Consider the following 19,344-nt stretch of genomic DNA (forward strand, 5'->3'; position numbering starts at 1 on the left):
TTGAAAATGTTTACATGTTGTTTATCCTATGTAGTTTTGTTCCATTACTACGCTATTCAAAATCTCATTCTCACATTATCTCAGACACAATAAATTGACACAATAAAATATTTATTGTTAGCAAATGTTTTACAATGTGTTTTTAAATTGTGCTTGGTTAGAAGCCTATTTAAGACTTTCTATAAGGTATTTATTTACCTACTTATCATAGTTTAGTTTTTAATGAAATGTTCTATGTGCAATAATTATTGGTTACTTTTGTCGGTATATGGAAATATTTTTTACAAAATATGCTTTTATTCATGAAACCATAGCTTTAGTGCCAATCTTAAAAATGATTTCCTATTAAAGGTATGATGAGTTTTTTAATGCTATATCAGATAATTTGAATTCAGTACACTCAAAAATGTTTTTAAGTGCTTAAATAACATTAATTTTTGCATTAACAAAAAAGCATTCAAAGTAATGCAACTTGTCATGTTATGCTAGAACCTGTGCTTCATGCAAAATTATTTTATAGTTTTTATTTATTTATTTTCTTTATTTGGAAGCACTGGGTTTACTGAGACTTTAGAACCCAAAAAGCAACTTGGGTTCTAAAATTAGTATCTATAGTTTATTTGAACTAATATGTTGCAAATTCTTCTAAGCAAACATTTTTGTTCATTATTGCCATTTATAAATCTTATAGATTCCAGTAATAACAAGTCCTCCAAAACATTGAAAAATTTTGTATGAAAGAACTAACTCATACATAGGATAACATATTAAGCTTTATGCTTAAATGAAATGATTTAATGAAATTAGATTGCCAAAATTGACCATCAAGGATGAGTAGGCATTGACCAAACAAGCAAGATTTTTGTTTTGCATCCACAACCTTTTTTTTTAATCATTGATTTATTTTAGCTATTTTCAGGAATAAGGAATCAACTATGTGTGCATACATGGTCTTTTTGATGGTTAGGCAGGCTCAGAAGTGCATGACAATTGGGTAAATTGGAAAAAAAAAAAAAAAAAACTCTTTCATTGCCCTGCATGATAAAATCCTAGCAGTAGTTTCCAACTTTTTTTCTATTAGAATTTAAAACAAGAAGTTCCAGCTAGAACTATACGAGCCTACTTTCCCGTTTACCCATACTACTTTCTAGTACCTGATCAATATTCTCAAAAATAGCTGAAATCGCAAATTGTTTCAAACATATTTTTTAATATTTTAAGCTAATTTCTATGAATAAAATATTCCTCACTCATCTAAAAAAAAATTTAGATGCAAATAAAATAGCAGCACCTTTTAAACAAAGCAGCTAATACACTTTTTTCCATTAAAAAAATTCTTTAACAGCTTTCAAAATGAAATTATAATAATTAAAATTCATAAGCTCATTAAAATAAATACATCATATCAAAAAACAAAATTGTTTCTTTTTCCCCTGTTGCCAAAAAATTATTACAATGAATTAATGCACTTGCCAAAATAAATAAAAACAATAAAATGTCAACTTAAAGAAATACTTTTCATTGTCAAAAAAAAAAAAAAAATCGTCTGCGCATAGCTTTATGTAGTAACATAAATGATTCCGAGTTTATTCGCCGAAAACTGAATACCTAAATTAAAATTTTAGCTTGAAAATAAAAACAAATGATATCAACAGCAATTATTTCACAGTTAAAACCATAGCTGCGGATTCGGAGTCGATCTCATTTTGGGATAAAGGAGTCGGAGACGAATATCCAAGAATCGGAGTCAGTCATTTGTCCTCCGTGTGTATAAATTTTTGCCAAACCTACTTAGTCAGAGTCGAAGTCGGGGAGTCGGAGTCCGATTAATTGTCGGATTCGGAGTCAGGTGCCCTTAAATTCTCGGAATCGGGGTCTGGAGTTTGGCGTCAAGAGCTATTTCTAACAAAATTTGTTTGAAATAAATCCGCCTTCAAGTACGGAATCTACATTGACTTTCAGTTTCCCCGTACGTGCTAATGTTAAGGGATTTGAACTGTTCAAAATTGAACGGAAAATTGTTCAAATCAAAAAGTGAAGTACGGGAAAGAGGTGTCCTCAACGAGATCTTTCGAACAAAAAAAAAGTTTGTTCGAATCGGACTATTCATTCAAAAGTTATTAGGAGGGAAGAGACAGACAGACCGACAGACATTTTTGCCCATCTCAATACCCTACTTTCCAATTTTTAATTTTTCGATATTTATTTAATTATTTTATTTATTTTTGACTTTTTTTTGTTTTTTGTGGTATTTTTAAGATGCATTAAGCCTTCTTTCATGCTTTTTTCTTCTTTTTCTGACTTTTACTGGGAAAGTAGGCTAAAAAGAAAAAAATTCTTAAAACCATGGCTTTGTTTGTAACTTATAATACTTAGAAAATTCTCATTCCCTTGCAAACTAATCTTCCCGTTCTCTTTATTTTAAAGTTACCTTAATAAAAGAGTAAAATATTTGTAGTTGCTTATTATTTATATATATGTTTGTTTGTATGGCTAGAAGCCCCCATAGCACCTACAGCTCTGAAACTTGGCACAAAAATCGAACGTACCCCAGGGGCGTGCACCTTGAACATGAAACTCTTAATTTCTAATTATTTTTCCTTAAATGTTTTATGGGATTTTTAGCACTTTTTTGTGTTCAATTCGTCTCCGACCCTCAACCAATCACTCCAGGAAAATATTTTTTGTACCATAGTGTAGGAAATTTAATTTCAAATATGAGGGCCAAAAATGTTTGAAGATTAACAAATTTTTGAATTTTTAATGAATTTTTGAAAAAACCCTTATTTTGCATTTTTTTCCGGGTTTAACTTTTCTCTAAACCCATCCCCCAAAAAGTATTAGATATTTCTTTCTGAAAGTTAGTATGTAGTAGTTAAAACATGTCTCCCTCTTCAAAAAAAAAATTTTTTTTTTTTTTCAAAAATACCTGATAGCTTTAAAAAAAAAAAGAATATGATATTTCGAAAAAAAACCTTTATTTTTTGCTTTTTCCTGGGTTTAATTATTTCTAAAACCTTTCTACAAAATGTATGAGAGCTTTCTATCTGAAAATTTAATGTATAGTAGACAAAACATTTCACTTTCTTCAAATTTTTTTCTTCAAAAATATGCAGTAGCTTTTCTTTTACAATTTTTTAAAATTCAAAGTGACCAGTGGTGGCTTGTGGGTGTGCCCAGAAGGCAATTATAGATTACCTTCGACTATTTTTGAGAAAGAAAGGGCTACGGTTGGTTCTCCCCCAGTAATATTCAAAATCATCCTTCGAAAAACAGTTTTAGACGGTTTCAGGTGATGTTAGAGAGAGGAGAGATTCAAGGCTCTCTCTGAAAACTTTTCGAAATTGAAGCTAGGTTATTTTCATTGACCTTCATCAGGGGAGGAGTTTTTGGGGACTGTCACATGGAACATTTACGAAATTGAAGCCTAAGTTTAAGACGACCTTGAACAGTTTTGGCGAGAGAGGAGAAACTTCCTGAAAAAGTTTTTAAATTGTCGCTTCAAAAACTCAAGTTAAGTCGATCTTTTGTAATATTTCAGGGAGGAGTTTGCTCCTCTTCTAATTTGTAATGTATGGATGCTTCACTTGCCAAATCGATTAACTCCATAAAACAAAAAGTCGAGAAAAGTGAGGAGGAAGATAGCGTTTTACATAGAAGTGAATGGGCCCTCGTGTTACACTTTCTACCATCGCAGGATCAGAAATGTACTGAACCAAAAGTTTAATATAAATTCACATGCTAAGCATTGATTAAGCTCTATTAAATTAGAAATGAGAATTTTTTTAAAAAGTGGAGTTAATCGATTTGGCAACTGAGGCATCCATATATTGCATCTTGTTTGAATAATGTTTCAAAATAATTCTATTCCATTTGAGAGTTAAAATCCCAAACAGTCCTTAACCCATCCCAGATACGCCATTCCAGTGTGGAAGTATTTAGGAGACTCAGAAAAAGCACCATATATATATTTTTTTTAATTTTTCTGACGGGGCGGGTGGCATTATGGATTGACTCTTTTTTCCTTCATCTCTATTGATGCTAATCTTCTTCGAAAAAACATTAAAATAACCAACTTTAAACTCATAATATTTTTTCAAAATAATCTTGGTAAATTATGGCCTATTTTCCTGTTGCACCCTTGGCGAGAGCCACTCATGTATCACGGTACCAAATCAATCTAAAATGTTAAAAGTATTTTTACTGAGACCACAAACAAATAAATTCTATTAGTTTCTTTATTTGACGGATTATTAACGTGAAGTTTTTTTTTTTTTTTGTTTGTTTGTTTGTTTTACAGCTTGTTGGCAGTTTTAATCTAGTTTTTTACTTTATTTAGTGACTTCTTTTCTTAAATTTTATATGCTAATTTTAGTTGTTTTGGTGACTTATCTTTCTTCTTAATGCAGCTCTTAGCCTTGTTTAACGTCTTTATTTTTTTTAAAGTCAAGACATATGGTATCTCTAAACAAGTAATGGCGGCAATGAATAAAATAAAAATCTCCAAAAGGTTGAAAATAAGCCACATTACGTACCTGTAGCGTAAAAGTACAAAACAGTCTTCATACTGGCAGGGTTTATTTAATTGATCTTTTCATTTTGCTTAATGGCTTCTTTTCTTATATGGGGGATTATTTTACATTTCAACTGCTTATATTAAATATTTGGCGAATTATTTTTCATTATAATAGAACTCTTTGTCTTGTTTAATACCTTGTTTTGTTTAAGAGTACATTAAAAAGACGAAATAACGTATGGTATCACTGAACAAAAACAAGGAAAAAAAACCTAATCCATTAAATATAATGCATCAGAAGATCTATGCAACTGTTCTGCCCCACTAGATTTCTCTTAAGCTTATAGCGCCATCTAGTGCGGCTATGAACTGTTGAATCTGTTTTAGTCTTGATTGAATTTCATTTCCTAAGACAACTTTTGAATAACTGTTAGATCTGTTTCTGCCTTGCAATTTCAGTCGGAAACTAAGAGCCAATTTTTGTAAGAAATGGGGTGTTCGGATATACACCATTTTTGATTTTTCTCAAACTTTTATGGCGGATTCTTTCAAAGATTTTAGAAGACACATAGGGGGACCTGTAAAAATTCGTAAAGTGGAGCCAGATGTAGAGGTTTTTCCAAATCGGCGTTTTTTAAAATGCGATTATTTCTGTATATTAAGCATCAGTCAAAAAAATTCTTGTGTTGATAATATGACATTTACCCAAGTAACATAAATCACGTTTTATCACGTTGCTCTGAAGCGTTGACATCACGTTACTGGTAACGTTGATAGAGCGAAAATATGTCTCGTTGCAAAACGCAAAAGCAACGGTTTTTAGTAACGTTACATCAACGGTTTCAGTAACGTTACATCAACGATTTTTGAAACGTTACATTAATCTTTATTTATCACGTTACATCACGTTGCTTTTAAACGTTGTATTAAAATTTTATTCAAGCTTTGAAAAAAAAAAAAAATGTTTTTTCTTTTCTTGGTGAGAATAGAGATGGGTTCATTGAACCCTTAATTTTTGATACAGTAAGTATTCTGTATTTTTTGTTAATGCAATTATTGTTAATATACTTTTAAAAAAACATCTTCAAAAAATTTTTTTTTTATTTATAAAATGTCTCATGCCGTTAAAGGCGTTCGAGTATTCTCACACTGTTGCTTCATTTACAATATTTTGTAAGAGCAGTCCTGACATTTAAAAATAAACAGAGCATAACATAGCATAGCCGAATTTACATCAAGTGGAGTTCTATCAATAGTCAAAATTAACGATATTACTACAAATTAAATAAAAACTTCTTTCATAAATAAATCCTTGAAAAAATAATTATTATTATTGCTAAAGAACTCCAGAAATATTTTTCGAAAGGCATGAAAGTTTTTAAAAAATCCTCTTACATCAGTGCTTTAACAAAAATTTGCAGTATTATTACTAAGGATAATTTCAGTTACATGACAAAATTTTTCTCAAAAAATTGTTACAATTATTTCGTCAAAATCAAAAAAGCCGATTAAATGAGTAAAAAATGGAATCATTTATCGCTTTTATAGCTTATTAATGGAACATATCCCCAAGCTTCAGCATCTTTTTAAGAAATCAATGAATAAATACTCAAATAAAAGCATCTAACATTATTCTTTCAAACAATATTATAAATAAAAGTAACGGTGGGAAAAATACTCAAACTCCGACCAACGGCGGTTCATTAACTTCACAAAAATATGTGATAACACTTTTTTTAAAATTAAATAAGTATATCAACAATAATACACTAACAATAATACAAAGTACTTACCGCTAAAAGTGATGAGAGATGCATATCGACCGATCCCAAGCGGTAATTCTGTAATCCACGCTATGACATGGTTTCTTCCATGCTCGATAGATGGCGCCACTACTTTTTCATGATTTTTTTTTTGCTTTCTTTTCAAAAATGTCTTGTGTCTTTTGAAGTTTTAACCATGGATAGCTTACCATCCGGCTTTACTTATTCAAATATTAATATTACAAACGATCAAAACAAAAATTTAACTTACAGAGTAAAAGAAATCTGATGAAAATGCTGCAAATGTAAGTTTTAATTTTTTTTTCTTAATTTAATTGCGGATAATCCCGCCCGAAAAAAAAAAGATGTTATTAAAGGGACAGAACAGGCGATTTAAATTATTGGAATTTAAGAATTTTATTTAAGAAATTATTTATTTTTTGCAAAACACACACACACACACACACACACATATATATATATATATATATATATATATATATATATATATATATGCCAATGATTTTTTTTAGTGGTGGGGGTGTGATCGCTTCCTTTTGGGGGGGGGGGACACAAAACCCTTTTAGTTTTATTTACCCATGTTTTGTAGCATTTTTTAAAATTAATTTTCTGTTTAGTTTGTTCTTTAACTTTTGTTGTTTTTTCCACCAGTACTTACATGATCTTTACTAAATAGCTATGTTGGGCCTTTTTTGGTTAAAGATTTTTTAGATTGTATTTGTGTTTCAATAAAAATTGAATTAATTTCTCTTTTGAATGGCTTATACAGATTTAACTTAAATATGCTTGTTAATTTTATACACAGAACTGAACCGATTCCGATCCGCCAATCTCAACTAATTCCGATCCGCCGGTCGAAATGCGATCCGAAAACTGCTGGAAACGACAATCCGTTTTGGAAAATTATAGGCAATTTTTTACTTTAACTTTTTGATCGCCAGAAAAAAAAGTTTTTGTTCAGTAGAAATATTTTTCTAAACAATCGGGACCGAACTCCATTCGGATAATTAGAACCAGAAAATGTTCTATTTAAAAACAATAATTGAGTGTATGTGATGTTACTTAGTTGTAAAATATTTTATTGAAAATGAAATAATAAAGTAAAATTACAAAATTAAGGAATAATTATTTGAAAATGTGGGACTGATATTATACCAAAAAAATTATAATTTAAAAATGAATAAATAGAAAAATGAAATAAAAATGAATTATAAAAAAAAATTGCAAACAAATTTTCAGAACTTATAAAAATTCTCCACGAAATTCAAAAAAACCCCCCTGGAATCTGAAGTAACGGGGGACATTCCCCTTCTAGAAATTGAACCCTATTTCAAACCCTGTTATATATACATTTAATTGAAAGTAACTTGCCTTTGTATTGTGATTGTCAATTTAGCAGTGCATCCTGCATGCTTTGAAGGACCATCCCCAGAAACTATTCTGTCTGTCATGCACACAGCGATAGCCTATTTTGTATTTATTAAATCCCCCTGATTTCGGATATGTTGTTGCAACACGCCAAGTACTTTTTGTGCACTGTGTTGCTGTAACCAGTTCTGTGTATAAAATTAACAAGCATATTTAAATTAAATCTGTATAAGCCAATCAAAAGAGAAGTTAATTCAATTTTTTTTAAAACACAAATACAATCTAAAAAATCTTTAACCAAAAAAGGCCCAACATAGCAATTAAGTAAAGAACATGTAAGTACTGGTGGAAAAAACAACAAAACTTAAAGAACAAACTAAACAGAAAATTAATTTTAAAAAATGCTACAAAACATGGGTAAATAAAACTAAGGGTGAATGTGTCCCCCCCAAAAGGATGCGATCACCCCCCCCCCACCACCACCACCAAAAAAAAAATCATTGGCATATATATATATATATATATATATATATATATATATATATATATATATATATATATATATATATATATATATATATGTGTGTGTGTGTGTGTGTGTGTGTGTGTGTGTGTGTCTTTGTGTTTTTCAAAAAAATAAATAAATAAATAAATAAAAAACTAGAAAGCCTATTGGAGTACTTTTGTAAAAGAGCTGTTCTGACTTACATTTCACACTATTTACATGTACTCCCCCCCCCCCCGAATACTGCATATAATGTTATCTAATTGATATAGTTGTATCAATTAGACCGTTGATTAAAGTATTAATTACAACGTTAAATCTTTAGGCACATGAATTTTCACATTTTTTTTAAATTCCAATAATTTAAATCGGCTGTTCTGTCTCTTTAATACATCTTTTTTTTTCGGGATTATCCGCAATTAAATTAAGAAAAAAAAAATTTAATACTTACATTTGCAGCATTTTCATCAGTGATTTCTTTTATTCTGTAAGTTAAATTTTCGTTTTGATCGTTTGTAATATTAATATTTGAATAAGTAAAGCCGGATGATAAGCTATCCAAGGTTAAAACTTCAAAAGACACAAGACATTTTTAAAAAGAAAGCAAAAAAAAATCATGAAAAAGTAGTGGCGCCATCTATCGAGCATGGAAGAAACCAAGCCATAGCGTGGATTACAGAATTACCGCTTGGGAACGGTCAATATGCATGAGGCATCGCGATTGCGAAGCAGCAAAACAATGGCGGCAAAGCAAGCCAGAAGTTGTTTACTGAAAATGGCCACTAGGGTTCGGAGGTTGCCGAAGACGAGGCAAGGTGCAACGAAAAGTAACGATAAGTAACGTTTCTTTTGCAACTGTTTGTCAACGTTACAAATTTAAGAAATTTGCAACGTGATGTAACATTTCAAAATTACACTTTTTGTAACGAATCGATAAAGCAACGTGATATCACGTTGCGTGGGAAACGGTAACGATGTTTCAACTAATTGCAACGTGATGTAACGATGACGTAACGTTTCAGTGTTACTTGGGTAGTACTTCAATTGAAATGTATCGTAAATTTTGTGACTGACCTTCAGTACAGCCTTTTAGGGGTCGCCAAACTTTGTCGGAAAAAATAAAAAAGTGCCATGTTTGAGGCCCTCTGGTTCCCTGGTTCAACCATGGTTTTCTCACGTAATTTGTGTAAGATTATATATAAATTATTCAATACTCTCATTAGTTGCATGGCTCACCCTCTGCGCTGACAAAAAATGGCAGTTTTTTTTATCGGAAAATGCTAAAAAGTGCAGTTTTGGCCTTTATCTTGGTGCACTGAGGGTCAGTGTAGAACTGGATGCCTGAATTTCAAACTAGAGTATGTATGTTTTCACAAACAAGTGACAGAACTATGGGCAAATTCTTTTCAAGAACACAACATGCATTTCAAAATAGTAAAATGAACTATTCAGTTTTCAATTCAGTCAACATATCCAGGTTTAAACTTTCCTCCAGAAACTACCAGATACTATTTCAAAAACTAGTATATGATCAAAAACTTACCATAAAAGAGTTATAATCTTGCAAATGGACTGATTATGCTTACTTGCATACTTTATAATATTATAACTAGAAGCAAAATGAAAGAAAAAGATCAAAATATGATTTAAAAAATGTACTTTTTAGGGGTCTGTATCTACGTGTACTGAGATTTAGTATAGAACTTGATTCCTACATTTCAAACTAGAGTGTATGTTTTTTTGCAAATAAGTGACATAACTATGGGCAATAGTTCTGCAGGCTCATAAAATGCGCTTCAAGATGAGGAAATTGCATAATAGTAAACGATGCATCCACTTAGTTGTACTCAAGTTACATACTTTGTCTTGCATTTTTTTATTGCCCCACTAGTCAGTTTGGCAACTATACTCTTGATTTAAAATGTCTCAGTATTGCTTTTATCATAAGTAATAAAATATGACTTAGTAATTGTTTTCTACCATAGTAGTTTAGTGCAGAGAAAATAATTTTTGTCACTATAATGTACAGCCGAAACAAATGTTAACGAACTATAATGTACAGTACAAACGAAAAAAAGCTATCTTAATTAAAATAATTTAAAATATACCTAAAACACCTTCAAAAAAGTGTTGCAAATATATAACTTACGTTTTTACTGCAATAATAACAGTTTTTTTTTTCTCACTTTGCTTCCAATTATAATATTATAAAGGATGCGAGTAAGCATAATCAGTCTATTTGCAAGTCTATAACTCTTTTATAGTAAGTTATTGATCATATTAGTCTTTTAAAAAGTATCTGGAAGTGCCTGAAGGAAAGTTAAAATCCAGAAATGTTGATTGAATTGAAAACTAAATAGTTCATTTCACTGTTTGGAAATGTGTAGCGTGTTCTTGAAAAGAATTAGCGCGTAGTTCTGTCACTTAATTGTGAAAATACCCATACTCTAGTTTGAAATGCAGGCAGTAAGTTCTATACTGACCCTCAGTGCACTGAGATACAGAAAAAAGCACACTTTTTATCATATTTAGATCACAAAACTGCTATTTTTTTGCAGCAGTGATGCATTAATCATGCATTTAATGAGCTGGTTTAATAATGTGTATCTATCACTACACAAATTGCTCGCAAAAACTAAGGTTGACCCTCACTGCATGAGACCACAATGCCTCAAACATGACCCATTTTCATTTTCTTCGGCACAGTTTAGAACCCCCCCCCCGCCAGGGTCTATTGAAGGTCAGCCATAAAATTTACGATATATTTCATTTGAGGAACTAAATATCATGTTGTAATCACAAAGATTTTTCTTGCTGATGCTCAATGCACAGAGATAATTAAATGTTAAAAAATGTCAATTTGAGAAAAACCCTAATTTTGAACCAATTTTCAGAATTTTCGTGGGTCACAAAAATTTTTTTTTGGAAGAAAAGAAAAAAAATATGTGTCTTCTAAAATCATTCAAAGAAAGCACTGTAAAATTTTTAGTGAAATCAAAAATGGCATGTATCTTGACTCGTAAAAACTGGCTTTTAACAAACCCTATGAGCTGAGAGTAAGTACACAAGAATTAGGGGAAAGTAGTGATTTCAAACTTAATTACTCTGGCCCATGATGTCCCAGGGGGTTGAATTTTTATATATGTCCTCAATGGCTTCCCAAGAATACGTATACAAAAAATCATCAACAAAGACCCCCGGGGAGCTGTTACAGACCCCCGGGAAACTATGATTTGGGGAATAGAAACGAGGGGAGAGGGAGTCAAAAGGCACATCCGTAGGGCACAAGGAATGTGTGTGCGAAATTTCAGCTGGAACCCTTTTTTCGCCTGGGCTGTAGCCCTGTCAAAGAACACGAAAAGGTTTTTGAATAGCTATTTTCTAACTTAAATTCCTCCTCCCCCTGATGGTCCTGGGGATTGTATTTTAATATACTTTGTCAGGGGCCACAAGAGATTGAGTGTAGCAAAAATCAACTAGGGGGGTCTTCATGGGGCTGAGAAACAGAGAGGTGAAACTCAAACTTGTTCGGTCGTGTTAACTGCCCTTAGTCGAACGTTTACTTTATTTCGTCTTTTTTGGCGGTAGGGCGGCAGGAACGCTCCTGCGTCCGTGATTTGAGATGCATTTATAATTTTAAGCACTTCCTCACGTTTTTGAACATTTAATTTCCTGTTTTGTTGTCTTTCAACTAACATGATTTAATCAGGGGCTACTATACTTGAAATATTGAAACAATTTAGTCCACTTAATAAAAAACTATGCAACTTTTATTACTAAATAAGCACAACATGAAGTATCCCAGTAAGCAAAATATCTTGCCTCAGTATTGCATAAAGGTTGACATGCAAGAAAAATCATCTTGCATTAATGCTGCCTCAATGTTGTTATGTTACTCCATTTATGCTGTCAGCATGCTGCCACAATATTGACTGACAAGGTGTATGCAGCATAATATCAGGAAAATATCAAGGTAGGCTGCTTTTGTAATATTGCATACGTATTGATATGACAGGATAATATCAAGATGTTGTCATAACAGCATGAAATCAAGGTCTAGGCAAGATGATCTTGCTTTTGTAATCTTGCATACGTATTGATATGACAGGATAATATCAAGATGTTGTCATGACAGCATGAAATCAAGGTCTAGGCAAGATGATCTTGCTTTTGTAATATTGCATACGTATTGATATGACAGGAAAATGTCAGGATACATTGACATGACAGTATGAAATCAGCACGTTTGCAAGGTGTTTTATCTATTTATTTATTTGTATTATTTTCACTTTAAACTCGAGAATTAAATTTCATTCTTTAATTATTTCTGTTATCCTTCAAGATAGTTTTCTAGCCTAAGAATATTTTCTTAAAGCTGACATCTGATCGGAAATTCATATAAAGGTATTAATAGTACTCGCAATTCAATTTAAAAAATGAAAGTTTCTTCGTTTTGCGTAATACTTGACTTATTTTTTAATTTCATGCTCCTAATTGTATTATAAAGACATAAAATGCCTAGTTAGGAATAATTGCGGAAGTTTTTATAACACATTTAGGAGTAAAGAAAGCAAAATAATAAATAAGTAAATAAATACAATAAAGTACATTTCCAAATGGATGTCAGCATTGAAAATATCCTATTGACAAAACACATGAATTTATCTTAAAGAATAACATAAATAACCATTGAATAAAATTAATCTTACTCATGAGATTGAAGTGATAATACGAAATTCTGGGCTTCAATTCCTTTGTTTCAAAGTCTAGGGACGAAAAAAGTTATTTTCGGCCATTTTTAACATTGATCGCACATCGTCTGCGATATGACTTGTTTAGTACTATATTAATAAACAAATGCAGTTATCAGTCATTCATAAGTTATTCCTAAAACAATACGATTCCACACTAATAACTAAGCAACCAACTTAACGAAGCCTAAAAGAATGCAACGCCACTGAACCGATTGAGGTCGAAGCAGGAAGAATGTGCCAGCAATGCGAGGGATGCTGGGTAGAAAGAACTGTGCGCATGCGCAAGTATCAACGAAGGTCCACCTGTTCTATTGTGTACTAATTACCTTGACGGCGACAGCATGAAATCAATATCATCTTGACGGCGACAACATGTATGCAATGTTGTTATTGTAAGGTAATATCAGTATTGATATTTTAAGATGAATGCAATGTTGCATACGTGTTGTTATTGTAATATTGCTTTTTAATCTTTATGCAAGCTTTATGCAGTATGAAACACGTCAATATTGATGCCGTCAGTATAATATCAAGATCTGTCAAGGTTGATGCAAGAAATTTTGCTAGTAGGGATAAGTCAATATAATAATTTAAACAATCAGACATCCAGCATTTAGTGCCATTTTCAATTAAACAATATCCATCAACAAATAGTTGCAATACAATTCTTACTTCAATTTTTAAACACCATTTACAAATTCATTCAATTCAACATTTATTTTCTCACTCATTAAATGGTATTCCATTTCAATTTTAAAATTGCTGTTGATTTACACTTTTTACCACATAATCTAAAGATTAAAATTATACACTACCATTTCTATCTTCTAAACACGGAATCTGTTATGCAATAAGATTAAAATTGAATGAGATATACACCATACAGTGTTGGGCATTAATCAATTATTTTTTCAATTGCCTAGTTAATTGATTAAAAAAGTAATTGCAATTAAATTAATTGCAATTAATTTAATTGCAATTAAATTAATTGCAATTAAACTATTAATTGCACTTTGCAATTAATTCAATTGAATTAATGTACGTTAATCGTTTCTCACAATTAAAATAATTGCAATTGATTTTTTTAATTGTTTTATGAAACAATTAAAACTAACAATTAACTTTATGTATCAATAGGTACAGTGCAGCGTACAGAGTCCCAAGCAGGGGCGGACTGGCCAGGTCGGCTAGTCGGGGATCCCCGACTGGGCCAACCGCCGAGTGGGCCACTTTAAGAAATTTTTTATTGAATTTAATACATTTAATTCACATAGAACATTTTTAAAGCGTAATAATACGAGAAAAAATGAAATTTGTTCACCTATGGGAAAAAAGTGTTTGGAAGCAGGTTAATTTTTCTCTCATCTTTAGCAGGGGTCAGAGTAAATAGCCGAAGTTCACAGGTGCGAATGTTTTCCTCTCTTTGTCAAATTTCTCTCTAGTTTTTAGATCTCTGGGGTCCATGGCTCCCACATTGAGGAAACGGGAGGGGGCCAGAGAAATTAGGGTCCGACGCGGTCTGAAAAAGGGCCCAGGACGAAAAAAGGGCTTTCAAAATTTTATATTAGTACGTCTATTAACAACAATTGGCCTGCACCACAAGACAAAGCGGCCCCGTCCCTGCTATATGAAGTGGGCCATGCTTTGGGGTGTTGATACATGAGCAGAGGTATGCACAAGGTTGGGGCGGGGGGCGGAGGGAAGGAACATCTGTTGGCCCGGTTCCGAGCCTGAAGGGGGCCCGATATTTTTTAAATGAGGGCTGAAATATACAGTAGGGACGTAGTAGTAAACAAAGTGGAGGGGGGCTCGTAAAAGTCATTCGTGACGGGCTTCATTAATTTCTGTACACGCCTTGCTGCAGATTCAACTAAATGCTGTCAGTTGGCAATCGATTTCATTAGTCTAATGTAATTTATCGCTATACGAGTATTTTCACCTCAGAATCGCATCGAGAAAGCAAGTCTGGACTACGATAAACTGAATCTGAAACAGGACAAAATTTCAACTTAAAAGGGCGAGTTTCTGAACATAGGCGGATTTAGACCTGAGTTTCAGGGGAGGCAAGGAGGGGGGGACAAGATTTTTCTTCTTCTTCTTCTTTTTTTTTTTTTGAGCAACATTATATTAGTTGTAATCAGGGCCAGACTTAGACGTAGTCAGGGTTGCCAACCTTGGAGAAACAATTTGAGGAGCATCTGTGCTGATTTTGAGGAGCAATTTAAAATGTTGCGGAGCAATTCGGAATTTTGTATAAAAATCAATAAAATCAACTAAAACCACTTATCTGATTTTTTTTTTATAGAAATTAGGGGGAGCTCGGTCTCATTTCGCCCCCCCCCCCCCAGTTGTTGTACTGCAATTCTCGCCGAATAAGGGCAGTAAGAAATTGAATCAAATTTAACACTTCACAAAAGAAACTAAGTGGCATAAATATACATTGAAACAGAGTTGAACCAAATCCCACATTTAAAAATTTAACTTGTGACCACATTTTATTAAATGTGTCTTTAAATGTGTGAAATTAAATATATATCTTTTTTAATATATCTTTTGTAATTATTCTAAAGATTTTTATTTAGCAAGCTCTGATGTTAGCAATCTCTTTAAAACTGCTGTTAAATACAGAAGCTGGTATTGTTAAGCATATATTTTCAGTCATGTTAGGGCCTCTGAAAATTCCTTTTACGTAATTAGGCCCTGCATGTCTGTACTATGGAAGTCGGACTTTGAAAAAGTGAAGCAGCGCATCCTAAGTTGCCACCTTAACTGGCTCACGGCAACAACAATTGATTATATCACATTAAGGGAAAATTTTGACAGCATCTTAACTTGTAGTGTATAGCGTCGTATTTCCGGAAAACATTCGGCCTAAATGTCCTTAGAACATTCATTGCGTAATTTTTGTGCGAACTTTTTGAACAACTCTCAACCTCATCTGGAAAATTTTGCATCTATTCCACATCCCAACGTTAAAAGCCATGTTTACCACAGCCGGAAATTGTAGCACTGAAGGGAATGGGGAGGTGAGGTCTCACAGCCTAAAGAATGCAATTGAAATTTAAACTAGAAGCTCTTACAAAAAGATGCTGATAAGCAAGGAAGGTGTTCAAGGTCACAAAAGGAAAAGCTATTGGGAGAAACCATTCAATCGGACTGAAAATGAAATAGGGGTGGTAGGATAAGCTTTTGAGCGGTGTGTGAGACCGCACGTGTCTTCTCCCCAGTTGCGGGTTAAAGTTATAAAATAAAATGGCGTCGATAAACGAAATGGACGAAGACAGTAACATGTCAGTGACTTTTCGGGTTTCGGACAATAATGAGTCATTAGAAATATCTTCGCCAGTGCCACCAAGTCCACCAACCGACACCGCCGAGTCTTCATCGTCTTCGCCTGAGCGACTTCTCCTACTTGATGGAACATTTTTTAAATTCTTGCCCGAAGAGTCTACAGGTAATAAAATCGCAGCGCTTTGTATGAAATGTCCAAGAGATGTATTAACTAAAGTTAAAGGTTATCATAATTGCACGTCGAACTTTTTGGGTCACCTGAAGCGAAAACATGGGCAAGAATGCATCGAAGAGTACAAAACATATTCAAAAAAACAGAGAAGTGAGGTACGGGAAAAAAATGATACTATTGTTAAAATAAAAACTGGAAAAACTAATAAGTCAAATGAGAATACAATTACACAAGAACAATTCGATGAAAATATTTTGAAATATTTTATACATTCTATGATTCCATTACGTGCAGTGGAAGATCCATATTTTTCTAAAATGTTTATGGACTTGAAAATATCAGAAATGGGGCTAACTGTAATGAGTCGACGTACACTAGGACGTCGTATAGGAAAACACTACGAAACGCAAGTAGCTAAGATAAAGTTGGAACTACAGGAAGTTCCCTATGTGTGCACAACAATAGATATTTGGTCTAGTAAAAAAAGAAGTTTCATCGGAGTTACAGCACATTGGATCACAAATGATCTACGCAGAGTTTCTGTGGCGTTAGCTTGTCAACGATTCAAAGGTGTCCACAGCTACGATCGACTATCAGATATAATTAAAGAAATTAACGGTGATTTCGGCCTCAATACGAATAAAATTGTTGCATCGGTGACTGATAATGGCAGTAATTTTGTAAAGGCTTTCAAAATATTCGGTGTCAAATTGACCAATATAAATATTACAGATGAAGTTGTGCTAGACTCTCAGCCGACAGAAGCCTTTTCTGAATCAGATGTTGAAGATGAAGAATCATCAAATTTAGAAGATTCTGAGCATAATTATTTCCTTCCTACTCATTTACGATGCTCTGCACATACATTAAGCCTTTGTGCAACTACGGACGCGAACAAACTTTTAAGCGAGGAAGACACACCACTGTCGCAAATGCATGCTGCAGTTATGAAGAAATGTAACGTTTTGTGGAAGGCTGCAGGACGACCCAAGAGTGCTGAAATAATGCAGGATGTGTTGGGACATACGTTAAGCCGACCTGGTGAGACCAGATGGAATAGTTTGTTTGATGCCCTCCAGCAAATTTTCAACATAAAAGAAAAAAGCTTACTTTTACATAGATCATTAAACATAAAAAATTCTATCAAAGACAACGAATTCGATTACATAAAAGAGTATTTGACGTGTACTTCGCCAGTGGCAGAAGCCCTCGACATAATGCAGAGTGAGAGTAACGCTTATTATGGGATAGCTCTACCTTGCCTTCTGGCGCTGAGAAAAAAATTGCTAAAAATTGAAAAGAAAAACAACTTTTCCTTTTGCAGCCCGTTGATCAAAACATACAGAGAAAGTGTAGGTAAGAGATTTGAAAAAATGTTTGACGTCGCCACTCTTGAAGCGGAAAATGCGGCTATGGCAGCGTTATCTTACCCAAGATTCAAAAATAAATGGTTGACTTGTCTCGAGCCCGCGAATCGTACTAAGGTTCTAAAAGTTTTTAAGACCTGCATTTCCAAAGAAATGAGTGACAATGTAGTAGCAACTGTGGCAACAACAAAAAGTAATCAAGACAACTTATTTTTCAATTTTGATTCTGACTCTGACTCCGATATTTCGTTCTCAGAAAAAAACCCCTCCTCTGATGCACCAATGACTAAAGCAGAACTTTTGATGATGCATTTTTTTGCAGAGGAAAGCCAAGATTTGCAACTGCTCAATAGATATCCTGAGATAAAAAGTGTTTTTATTAAATACAACACACCTTTACCATCGTCAGCTGCAGTTGAACGCCTTTTTTCTTTCGCTACAATGACAAATCTGCCAAAGAGTCACAGATTGTCAGACAGCATGTTCGAGAAGAGAGTAGTATTAAAATGTAACTTAAATTATTACAAGAAATTATAAATTGTCATTGTCTAACTAATATGCTTCATTAAAGTTAATTACTGTTGTAATTGCGATTTCAATAAGTTTCATTAAAGTTACTGATAATTTATTTGCATTGATCTTTTATTTGTTGTTAAAATGTGTAGTCACATAGTTAGATAGTAATATGGTATCTGCCCAGCGTCCACATCCCAGGTAGACCTGTCGCCTGTACAATATACATATATATATATGATACAAACCAGTAATTTTTTTAAAAGTTAGTTTTAATTAAAATTCACAAAACAATTGAAAATTGTAGTAAACTACAATTACAATTAACAATTAATTAATTGTTAACTGTAGATTAACAATTGATCAATTGTAATTGTGAAAAATTACAATTAACAATTGATCAATTGTAATTGTGAAAAATTACAATTAACAATTGATCAATTGTAATTGTGAAAAATTACAATTAACAATTGATCAATTGTAATTGTGAAAAATTACAATTAACAATTGATCAATTGTAGTTGTAAAAAATTACAATTAACAATTAATTAATTGTTAATTGTAGTAAACTACAATTAACAATTAATTAATTGTTAATTGTAATTTTTCACAATTACAATTGATTAATTGTTAATTGTAATTTTTCACAATTACAATTGATCAATTGTTAATCTTTAATTGTCCATGCAATTAAAATTTGCCCAACTCTGACACCATATAACCGAAGTGTGAGGACAATTTCAGAAATTCATTTTTATGGATTTTTTTTAGAAATAAGACACCAGTTATTCTGCAACTTTATAAGAAATGCTGCAGCTGTCATTTTCCAATAAAAGTTAAATCACCCATGTATTTAGGGGATCAGCAACAAATTGAAAATTTTGAAGGGTAATCAATTTTTTTTTTCATCATCCTTAGTCATGAACAGCTAGGAATAAGCTGTTTATTTCAGAAATGTTTGAATTCTGTTGTGTTTTTTTTTTTTTTTCAAAAAAGAAGTTAAATACATAATTATGTATTAAAATCGTTCTCAATTGTTATACAATGTGTACATAAATTGTTCACATTTTACTC

At 32.5% G+C, this 19,344-nt stretch overlaps 1 protein-coding gene across 1 annotated transcript; it reads left to right on the forward strand.

Annotated features, from left to right (window-relative positions):
• The first annotated feature begins 16,197 nt into the window (after positions 1–16,197).
• On the forward strand, positions 16,198–18,294 carry LOC129220674 (uncharacterized). Its single transcript, XM_054855104.1, has one exon. The coding sequence runs from the start codon at positions 16,198–16,200 to the stop codon at positions 18,292–18,294; it is 2,097 nt and encodes a 698-aa protein (XP_054711079.1).
• Positions 18,295–19,344: the final 1,050 nt, after the last annotated feature.

The sequence above is a fragment of the Uloborus diversus genome, chromosome 4, assembly GCF_026930045.1.
Source record: "Uloborus diversus isolate 005 chromosome 4, Udiv.v.3.1, whole genome shotgun sequence".
NCBI lineage: Eukaryota > Metazoa > Arthropoda > Arachnida > Araneae > Uloboridae > Uloborus > Uloborus diversus.